The following is an 11,554-nucleotide window of genomic DNA, read 5'->3' on the forward strand; positions in this document are numbered from 1 at the left end:
AAAACTATATCTAAGAGAACTTAGATTCAAACGTGAGAGATTTGTTTTAGGATATCTAAAAATAACTGTCATGGGCTGTCTCTGTCTAAGTAGGCTTCACTGCTGGAAATTTCAACAAGATTTAGAGATAGGATTCTTGGGATTCATTGACTGGGTAGGAAACCACTAGATACATCTTAGATGTTTTTGAGAAATTTTACTTGCTTTCAGATGCTGTAAGAAGCTATAGACCAATACAGGTTTTGTCCGTTTGATTTTCATCTAATATAGCTGGAAAACCACATCTGGGAACAGAAAAACAACTTATTCTTGTGGCTAATGCTCATATGCATTGGGACCCTGAATACTCGGATGTGAAGTTGGTACAAACTATGATGTTCCTCTCAGAAGTGAAGAATATTATTGATAAAGCCTCTCGGAACCTCAAATCCACTGTATTGGGAGAATGTGGAACTATTCCGCTTGTGTTATGTGCAGATCTGAATTCTTTGCCAGACTCTGGTGAGAAAAATAATATTTTATATGAAATAGGCACTTTTTGACTTTTTAAGTTTTTTCTGTGTTTTGTAAAAAACAGTGTAAGTGCACATATACTAAGTAAGCATTTGCACAAATGTTTATACATGTCACAGTTTGCATGGGGATCAAAGGACAACTTTATGGAGTTGATTCTCCCCTTCTCCCCTTCCATGGCTTCTGAAGATAAAGCGCGTGCAGGTAATCAGACTTTTCTATGGATAGTACAGAGAATAAACCAGAACCCTTCCAGTAGCAGACTAGACAACCCATCTGTGTTCCAGCTCTTTGATTGAATTCTTACCATACAATGCTTTGGATTTGTGATGAATTTGAGATTACGTTATTGTTATCACAATAGATAGAGCCATGAAGAAGAAACAAAAAGTCCCTTAGGTGGCTCATTCTTTAGCTCCAGGCAATCAAGCTGCTGGGGGATCACTGCTGAGGACTTTCTGACAACTTCTCCACATACTGTTCTACCCTCTAGCTACAAAGTATCTGAGGGATGGGGGAGGATTTCTCATAGCATTGGGGGGAAATGCTCAATCTTGCTAAGTAATGTAATAAAAGTTAAAGCCTGTTTGTAGAGCCCGCTTTATGATTAAGAATACAAGAAAATAGTTAAGTTACTCTCCCACTTGATGGCTTTCTGTTCTGTAGTTTGGTAGTATGGTAAGATAGCACATAAACTCAAAAAAAAAAAAAAGGCTAGATCGCCCTGCATGCTATTTTGATTGTGATATTTAAGTCTTTTTTTCTTTAAGTGGAAGTAACCTGAAGTTTAGCAGGCATATTCCAGCCAGATGTTTTATTTAACCATTGAAGGATTTGGGAAGACACATAAATTTGTCAGATAGTTTTAAACAAGCCAAAATGTAAAATATTTGTGTATTGTAATTACATAAAGAAAACACTTTAGACAATAGGAATTTGTGTGGCTTTCTGAATCATTATATGTTCTTTTAAAATTATTTTATTTGCTGTGTTGTATGCTTGACAAATAAAAGTGCATTTCTATTTGTTTAGGTGTTGTAGAGTATTTGAGCACTGGTGGGGTAGAAACAAATCATAAGGACTTTAAGGAACTGAGGTACAACGAAAGTCTTACAAACTTCAGCTGTAATGGGAAGAATGGTATGACCAATGGAAGGATCACTCATGGTTTCAAGTTGAAGAGTGCCTATGAGAATGGCCTGATGCCTTACACGAATTACACATTTGATTTCAAGGTATGTCTTACGATTGGTAAGCTTTCAAAACCTTATTTTTATCAGCAAGTTGTATAAGCTTTTAAGTCCTAAACATCAGTGTGTGTTCTGGCTGGAACTGAGCAGCCTTAACTTACTGGCTTGGTGTCAGTACTTTAGATAACCCAGTGGAATAGTTTCTATAGTGAGAAGATTGGGTGAAATATGACAGTAAAGCAGTCCTTGGTTTTTCTTCACCCTTTCTGGTATTTGTTTCTTAAATACTGGTCACTAAAAGCTAGATACTGTGATGTCTAGTTTGCGTAGCCCAGGCTAAACTTGAACTCACAGACATCCGCCTGTCTGCCTCCTGAGTGCTGGAATCTACCACCTAGCTCACTATTTTCTTTCTTTCTTTTTTTTCTTTTTCTTTTTTCTTTTCTTTTTTAAAGATTTGTTTATTATATATACAGTGTTCTGTCTGCATGCATGCCTGCAGGCCAGAAGAAGGCACCAGATCTCTTTACAGACTTTTGAGAGCCACCATGTGGTTGCTGGGAATTGAACTCAGTACCTCCGGAAGAGCAGCCAGTGCTCTTAACCTCTAAGCTATTTCTTTTAAACATTACTTACTTGTTGCGTGTGGGAGGGGGCAGGTGTGCTCATGTTGCCACAGTGCTTGTATTAATGTTAGGTCAGCTTGGGGGACTCAGTTCTCTCCTATTATTGGCCCCTGGGGATTGGACTTAGGTTGTCATGCTTAGTGACAAGTACCTTTACCCACTGAGCCATCTTGCCTGTCTCATATATATATATATATATATATATATATATATATATATAGAGAGAGAGAGAGAGAGAGAGAGAGTGTGTGTGTGTGTGTGTGTGTGTGTGTGTGTGTGTGTGTGTGAATTGAATCCAGGGTCTTGTGTTTACTAAGCAAGTGTTCTTCTGAGCTTGTCCTGGTTTCTAAAGTATGTCATGTGCTATCTTGACACAGTTAACAGCTTACAGCATGGCCACCTTTTGTCAGTGACTATCATTTTTGTACTGATGGTGGTTTAGATTCTTAAGGACAGGTTGATTGGCAGGAAGATAAGAGTAGTGACCAAAGTAAGAGAAGAAATTACTCCCCCCCTCCCCCATTTCTGTTGCGGATGCAAAGATAGAAAAAGATACTCACATATGCTTTAGTGTCTTTTAGGTAAGAACACGTGAGAAAGGAAGGTGAAGTTAATGGAGGAGGTACCCCAAATTAGCAGATCAATTCCTGTGTGCTAGATGTATCTTCCGCTTCTGAAAATGTGCAAAACAGACATAGCTCTGCGCCTGTGCAGCTCCAGTCGAATGGGAAAGACAGAGTCATCCCACATAGCCCACACTTGCCTCAAATTCTTAGTCCTCTTTTAGCCTCCTCAGTGATGGCATTACATGTGCACATCACCATACTTGGCTTTAAAAAGCATACCTACTATTAGATAGCTTCCTGTTACTGCAACAAAATATTTGTGATTATCTTCTTTGGGGGGATGTGGATTTCAAGACATGGTTTCTCTGTGTAATAGTGCTGGCTGTCCTGAACACACTTTGTAGAACAGGCTGACTTAGAACTCATTGAGATATACCTGCCTTGTCCATTTAATGGGATCCATTAAAGGTGTGCACCACCATCACTCAGCTTTTTTCTTTTTTCTTTTTTTTTAAGGTTTATTTTGAGTCTCAGTTTTGAAGGTTCTTGTACATGATCCAAGTCATACTACTATAGCTATGGGCTTCCCTACTGGGACAGAGTATCATAGTTGGGAATATTTGATAGCAGATTGTTCATTCACCTCAGTTGCCAGCAAGGAAAAACAGAAAAAAAGGAGAGGCTGGGGTTCTATAATCCTATTTAAGGGTATACTTCGGTGACCTAAGGACCTCCCAGAAGGTTTCACCTTTTGAAGGTTTTTGGCATCTCCCAGTAGCACTATTTGGGGGTCCAAGCCTTTAACACTCAGGCTTTGGGGGGGGACATTTAATAAGGTTATAGTCAGTCTCAGCCATATAGATGAGTATGTCCTAACATCTTAGTGTGGGCATTATTAGCAAGAGAAGAAGACAGTGTTGGAGGTTATTAAGAGATGACTGCAGGACTTAGCAGGATTTGATGGTTAATAAGGAGTTAGCCAGGTGACAAGAAGAACATGAATATGTGTAGGTTGTTAGGAAAGAGCTTACTGAAACAGGACTGGTTGGTTGTTGTGGAATAGAATATTTGTTTAACTATGTAAAGATGTTGCATTTATTTGTGTTGTATATGTTTACCTCTATAAAGATGTGTTGTTGTTGCCCCTTGCCTGCCTATGGCACCTGATTGGTTTAATAAAAAGCTGAATGACTAAAAGCTAGGCAGAGAAGGATTAGTAGCTAGGGCTGGCAGGAGAGAAATAACTAGGAATAGGAATTTAGGCTCTGGAGAAAAGAAGTGAGGGGAGAAAGAGAAGGAGATGCCAGGGGCCAGACAGATGAATACAGAGCAAGCAGGAAAATAGGACATACAGAATGAAAGAAAGGTAAAAAGCCCTGAGGCAAAGCATAGGTAAAGGCAAACAGGTTAAATTAAGTTATAAGAGCTAGCTAGAAATGAGCATACGCTAAGGCCTAGCATTCATAACGAATAAGAAGTCTCCATGCCATGATTTGGGGCTGGCAGTTTGAGAAAGCATGCTGTAACTGGTTGATTCTGTTGAGTTTTAGTTTGGCAGAGTTGTTTGTTTTCTGTTTTTTTTTTTTTTTTTTTTTTTATGTGGCACTGGAGTTGTACATAATGTTGTTCAAGCTAGCAAATTGCTTTTGTTTACCAAATAATGACCTCTAAAGATGTGTCTTGAAAATTTTTGTGATTCCTGTGGGTTTTTTTTTTTGCTTGTGCCTTAACCATTTTTATTGCTGTTTTTCAGGGTATAATTGACTACATCTTCTATTCTAAACCTCAGCTGAATACTTTAGCCATCCTGGGACCTCTGGATCACCATTGGCTAGTTGAAAATAATATCAGCGGCTGCCCACATCCACTTATTCCTTCCGACCACTTCTCACTTTTTGCACAATTGGAGCTCTTACTGCCTTTCCTGCCCCAAGTTAATGGCATTCACCTTCCTGGCAGGAGGTAGTTAAGTACTTTCAGAGGACCTCAGATTTACTTGTAAACTCATGAAAGTCTGAATAGAGGGGAGTGAGGTGTGGCCACTAGGGATTTTTCTCAATGATCATTTGAATTTTCAGTCGATTATTTGATAAAGGATATAGTATGAAAGCCAGGTGCTAGTAACAGACAAATTCTGAGCCCAGTATGCTTTATATACTGCTAGACAGGGACTGGTGTGTTTACACCTATCTTTTAATTTGTTACCAGTAATTTTCCTGTTTCTTCTCTCCAATGTATATTGTCATGCCTTGAAATAGGAAGACGTGTGAGCAGTGTGCTGTTTGCACAGAAATCACAGCACTGTTTTCTGAGGCCAGTAGTCACATCAGAGACCACTCTTCCAAACTTTACTCCTCTCCTCTTTTTTTTTTTTTCCCAGTCTTTTTTGTAAAATGTAGAATTTGAATTTAGCCTTTATGATTGTATATGATCCACAGAAGACCTGATTTATGAAATTTTGTACTAAAAAGAAAAAAACAAATTTGAAAACAATTGTAAGCTAGGGTTTGTTTTTGGGTGGCTTTTTGATTTTGTTTTCTTTTTTCTTTTTCTTTCTTTCTTTTTTTTTTTTTTTTTTTTAACCTGTGTTCTGTGTTCTGATGGCTGGCTGGTAACAAAGTTGTAACATGTAACAGACTTTCTCTGCAGTGATTTGCACTGTTGGGGTTTTGTTAGCCCTTTTGTACTACTTTATTTTTAAATTGAGAACATTACTCTTTAAATGTGTTTGCTTAGACCTTGGGGTATTTTCTTGGACCAGAGGCAACTTATGTATGAATTCCTGAATTTCTATGGAAACTTTCTACCATGACAGATAAGCTGATCTGTAGTTATTTATGGACTGAATATGATAGTTGACATGTACATTCTGCTATTTTTAAATCTTTTAACTTTTTAAGTTAAAAAAATTTCAGCTGCTGAGGTACAGCTTCTAAGTCCTTTCTGAGACATTGTCTGCTCTGTCTCCACTGTGCCTGCCTAAATTTGTTCTCACCAAGCACTGCCTGTGCATGCAGAGAAAATCTGTGCATCTTTTATATTTTTTAAAAACTAACATTTGTGGGACTTTTATGGAAATGCTTTTGTATGAGCTGTGGCTTTTCCTCATTGTGAAGCGTTGGATAGCACATTCTGGAACATGTTCTTGGGTCCTGGGTCTTTGCTCATAGATCCAAGCACTGCTTCTTGGTGCAATTGCACCCAGAGTACCACTATCATGTGTATTCCTTATTTTCCTTTGTTTTTAAAAATCATTCCTTTTTAAAAAGAAGAGTAATTTCTGTTTATGAAGCAGTATAAATTAGATGGATTTTTCAAAACAGGTTCCCTAAGACAATTGTTCGGATCATTTTTAAAGTGACTAAGGAATTTTAATGTCAACCAAGATAAAAGTTATTCTGTACCCTATATTTTGCCCATAGTGCCATTAGTATAATAGAAATTAAAGTCACCTTTAACTTTACAAAGTTAACTTGTATATGTTCTGTTCTCAGTCACTGGTTCTCTCAAAATCAAATGAATTCAGAGGGAACTTGTCTGGCTGCTTTTGTTTCAACTGCAGGCAGTGGAGCAGAAGGAGGCCGTATGGCACTAAAATGAACTGTTGAGTAGTAACAGTTTTATACAGAGACTGAGCCATTTTGGATGACTCAAAATTTTATGAGAAAACATTTAATTGCTTATGCTGTTTTTAAGAGGAAATAAAATTACATACTGTTTAAATAAATGAATTTTTTTTTTCTCTTTTTAAGAAATTCTGTAAAAGGTCTTGATCTTGAATCTGTCTTGGACCTTGTTTTTCCTTTAAGGTTTTTGTTTTGTTTGTTTGTTTGTTTGTTTAATCTTAATTATGATGGTTTGTTTGTGGGTTTTCTTTTTGTTCAAGTTGTGCTGGCACCAAACACATCCAGTCTGTAATCAACACTGGTGTAGAGCCAGTACATAGCTTCTAATGGCTTTTTGTTCTTCTATGTGTGTCTCTCTGTCTCTCTCTTGTAAAGTGTGAATATAAGATGTATTGACTTGATTTTCATAAACACTGTGTTGGTAGTGTGCATCATGACAATTTCCAGTGAGAATGAACTGGAGCTGGCTGGACTGATGGGACTGAGGAATCCACTTTCCCTGTGACCTGCTTAGAGAACCACAGGTCCAGAGAGCTTGGTGTGAGGAGCCCAGAGGAGCACTTACTTGGTTTTACATTTGTTAGTGGAAGATACAATCTTTCCCTGGATGCTGGAACTAGAGTGCACTTGTTAGATGCTAAAGGTTTGAGCTTTACACAAAACGTTTCATCTGTATTCATTATTGTCTACAATATATTTGCATTTGGGGGCAGCATAGTAAAATATAATTGCCTATTATGTCTTGAAAGTACTTGTTTTGCCTCTTCTGGGCATACTGCATTCTGTGGGTCAGTTTGGACATCTCCACCTTCTTTAGATAGTGATAAGTTGACCGAGAGTGTAGATTTACAAGTATAACCTTCAAAAGAAAAATATTTTGAATCTATAGAGAATAAATGTTCACACCAAAATAGACTGATACTTTTGTTAAAGCAAGGCTTTTTGTTTTAAATGCTTTGTGTCCAAAATAATTTCCAAGAACTTATACTCCTTAAAATGCATAAAACTAGTCTGTTTTCATAATGTAGATTATTTTTGGAAAATTCTGTAATAAATATATGTAATGTTTGCTATACTGTAATTTCAGTGTTCTTGCTGATAAATACATTTTAGGAGTATTATACAAAATTTTTGGAATATGTTTCCTGTTCTAAAGATGAGAAGATTGGAGGCACTCAAATCCTTGTAAATCTTTTGAAGCACAGTTTACAGTATTGGTATTATTTATGCTTTGAGAATTTAAATAATGTTCCTTGAAATTAATTTATGGCATAGTATAAAGTGAAGTCGTAGAAGTAAATTGTTGATTGCAACTTTAATAATCCCAGAACATAGGCAGAACATCTCCAAGAAATTTGGTTTTGCTTGTGCTTTGATTTGGTGATAACCAGAAAAGCTTATTTTGTATAGCACTTTGAAACCTAAAGACATAATTAAATTGGGTAGGATGCACTTCCAAATCTTAAACTGTAGTTAAAACATCTAAGATTCCATTTTCTAATTGTAACATTTATGGTTTAGAGTTTTACTTTTTCACTATTTAAGCTACAGAACTCATTTCCATCATGACCTTTAAGTTTGGTGGTCATGTCATAGGACAAAGCCAACACAGGCAAGACAATTACAGGAGTTTGTCTCAAGATGAAGTCAATCACAGTATCCAGTACAGGTATTGCAGATAATTCAGAGGACTTAAGCAGGTGTCCTTCAACCATAAGCAGTATTTTAAGATGTTCACTTTGTTCCTTTTGGTTACGTAAATCTTAAAAACTGGTATGTTGATGTAGTTCTAAAATAGAGTAGTCTTTATTCACAGTACATTATATTACGTAATGTACTGGACTAACTCTTGTTTACCATTCATGTAACAAAACCCAGCACACTATCTGCACTAAGCTCAAGAATGTCACATCTGCCTAGGCAGCTCTTTGATAAGGGTGATAAGAAGCTGAATTTACACCATATAGACTGGTGGTAACAAGGGCTTTTACTGTTCTTTTCAGTGGAATCTTCTTGGTCAAATTGTAACTAGCTAGTATTATATTTATATACAGGGTCTCTTTTCCTTACCAATGTATTTTCCTACTCATAGCCAACCAATAAATTCAATATCTGTTTCAAATACTTTAAAAGTGTAATTTGTACAGCTGTAACACTGAAGCTTCAAAGCAGGTGCTAATCAGGAGATCACACAGTACAGCTGAGAGTCCTCTGGGGCAGGCTTCAGCTCACTCTTATAGGGGGAGGATCGAGTGGGGACAAGGCATGGTACAGAGAAATGGTGTGAACACCTTTCCTCATTGGCTGTGTTACTCTGTAACACCTTTGCCAAAGTTCAGTTTTATATTTAGGTTATGGATAGTCCTTTTGCATTTAGGGTTTTTGTTGTTACTATATACCTCATAAAATAAAAAACGGGCTCATGTTATGGAAAGACATTGATACATATTTTAAATAAATGCTTTTAAATACAGTAGCAGACATTGTATTGGGGTTATGATAATCATTAAGGGTCTTATTGTTACATCTCTAAATTTCATTGCACATATAACCTTTAAAAAGTTTGATTTCCCAAATTTTCATATGTGGGTTTATAGTTTAAAAACAAAACATTTATTTCCTTTCAGAAATTACACTATTTCCATGCTTAGGAGTCATAGGCAGGTGGATCATGGGTTCCAATCTTAAAAACAAATGCTTAAAATGATAAGTTCTTCAAGTAAGCATACATGGAGATGGAAGTTTCTGTCCTGCCCTGCCCCTCAGCCATTCAATCCCAAATAAACATGGAGGCTTATATTAATTATAAACTGTTTAGCTTACTGCTTAGGCTTATTACTAACAAACTCATACAATTTAAATTAACCCACAGTTCTTATCTATAGATATTTAGTCATAAGGCTTGGTACCTATATTCAGTATGGCATTCTCATCTTGTTCCCTACATCTTGTTGACGAGCGATCTGCCTTTCCGCTTCCCATAATTCTTCTAGTCAGGTAGTCCTGTCTATACCTCATGCCTGGCTACTGGCCAATCAGCGTTTTATTAAACCAATACGAGTGACACATTTTTACAGTGAACAAGAGCATTATCTCACCTCAATACACCACATAAATCTTACATCTAATGTTTGCTAGAAACAAATACATGCAAAAGTTGAGTACATTTTTTTAATTTCTAACTAGGGTTTTTTTTTTTAATGAGGGAACAATTATCTAAAATATCAGCTGAAAATATAAAATTTTTAGCTTTTAGGTAGTGATGTTAATGTATATCCAAGACTCAAGATTTAAAGTAATTTTAAGATAAGCTGTTAGAAATAGTCCAGAGGCTTTCTGTTGAGATCCCGTGGTCTGCCTCAGCCTCACTCCAAAGCCATTGGGATTAAAGGTGTTCTGTCCCACTCCTGGCTTCAGGGACAAGTTTAACCTAACATATAATAGAAGGGTGTGTGTTGCAAAAGACAGCTCTCACTAGTTTTTGGCAGGTTTGGGGACTGTAAGTACATATTTCTGGGGTCAGGTTCTGAGTTCTTGGAATGAGTGTAACCTGCAAGTCTGTACCTAGGAAATGGGAAAAACGCTGGGTAATGATGGTATCAGAACCATGTTTCCAGCAGCACTTCAATCATATGAATGTCAGGGTTTTTGTTTTTCTTGAGCTGCAAACTTAACTCACTCTATAATCTACTCCATAGCTATTAAATTTATTTTGGCCCATCTGGACAAATTGCTTTTTCTGTCACCAGTGACCTAATGCAGACTTCACCAGCTCTTATTGCCACTATTCTCCAGCCTGCTGGCAGAGTGAGTCTAAGCCTCTGGGTTCAGACTCAGTAAACAAGGTGGAAAGGAATCTGTGTTATTGATACATCTTGATGAATGATGGAATTGAGAATGCTTATTTTGAATTGCAGGTGTAATATCTAGTTTGGAAATAGGTTTACAGGTATACTCTCTCTACTTTGTTGGTCCTTATAACCTATTGCAGTAAATGCCACACATACACCAAGGAGCAACTGCCAGCATGGGCCGAGAGGTGACTGGTTATATTTTAAAGGGCTGAGAGAGCTTGTTTTCCAGGTGAACAACATAAGTTATATGAAAAGCCTTTATGGACTGTCTATGGCCACAATGGATGGATTTGGCTATGCTGTGGTCCAAGCTCATGGAGTGTACTAGTAAAACAGCTGGGAGAAGATGGTGTCTTTGGAACCTGAACCACATTGGGAGTTTTGAACCTCTTCCTATGAGTGGTATAAGGAGCCACATGGAGGTTTGAATGGGGAGTAGTGTTACCAGATTTTTTATTCTGGAAATACTGTAAGCAGCACTGTGGAGGAGAGATGAGCATAATGAGACCAATTAGTGACCAACAACTAACTTACGTATGGTTCACTTGAAAGATGATGAGCTGCAATAAATGTCTGCGCCACATACACACAAAATCAAGCCTTCAAACAAAACCCTAAATCCAAGAATTTTAAATGTACTTTCTTCTGTAAGGGATTATTAGCTTTTGGCCTTAGTTACCCATGACTTTTAAGCACCTGAAACTTCATTCTGCACCTGAAATCTGACTGGTGGGCACCATGAAGTAGGATTTACTATTTATGAAGCTTGACTTTTTTAACGATTTTTTTTTAATTAAAAGAAAAAATTGTGCCAGGCAGTAGTGGCACATTAGTTTAATCCTAGCATTCAGGAGACAGGCACAGGAAGATTTCTGTGAGGCCAGCTTGGTCTACAGAGTGAATTCCAGGACTGCTAGAGCTGTTACATAGAGAAACCCTGTCTTGAAAAACCAAAAATAAAAATATTAAAATGTGTGTGTGTGTGTGTGTGTGTGTGTGTGTGTGTGTGTGTGTGTGTGTGTGTGTGTGTGATTCCTGATAGGAAACCAGTAAATGGTCTGAAACTGCTTGGCCATCTCTGGCCCCTTGACTCATCTTTACAGGACCCCTTGCATTGTGCAAGGTAGGGAACTACCAGGTTGCTGATCTCTGTTACACACAAACACCCCATTAATCAGT

General features: G+C 37.4%; 1 protein-coding gene across 2 annotated transcripts in view; it reads left to right on the forward strand.

Moving 5' to 3' along the window:
• Window positions 1-8,643, forward strand: part of Cnot6 (CCR4-NOT transcription complex subunit 6) — a 46,466-nt gene extending 37,823 nt beyond the window's left edge. For both annotated transcript variants that reach the window (XM_051180835.1, XM_051180836.1), the window contains exons 10-12: window positions 271-501; window positions 1,546-1,748; window positions 4,649-8,643. In XM_051180835.1, coding sequence (XP_051036792.1) covers window positions 271-501; window positions 1,546-1,748; window positions 4,649-4,861 — 647 coding nt within the window. In that variant the 3' untranslated portion in view covers window positions 4,862-8,643. The remainder of the gene's footprint in view (window positions 1-270; window positions 502-1,545; window positions 1,749-4,648) is intronic.
• Window positions 8,644-11,554: the final 2,911 nt, after the last annotated feature.

The sequence above is a fragment of the Phodopus roborovskii genome, unplaced genomic scaffold, assembly GCF_943737965.1.
Source record: "Phodopus roborovskii unplaced genomic scaffold, PHOROB, whole genome shotgun sequence".
NCBI classification, from domain to species: Eukaryota; Metazoa; Chordata; class Mammalia; order Rodentia; family Cricetidae; genus Phodopus; species Phodopus roborovskii.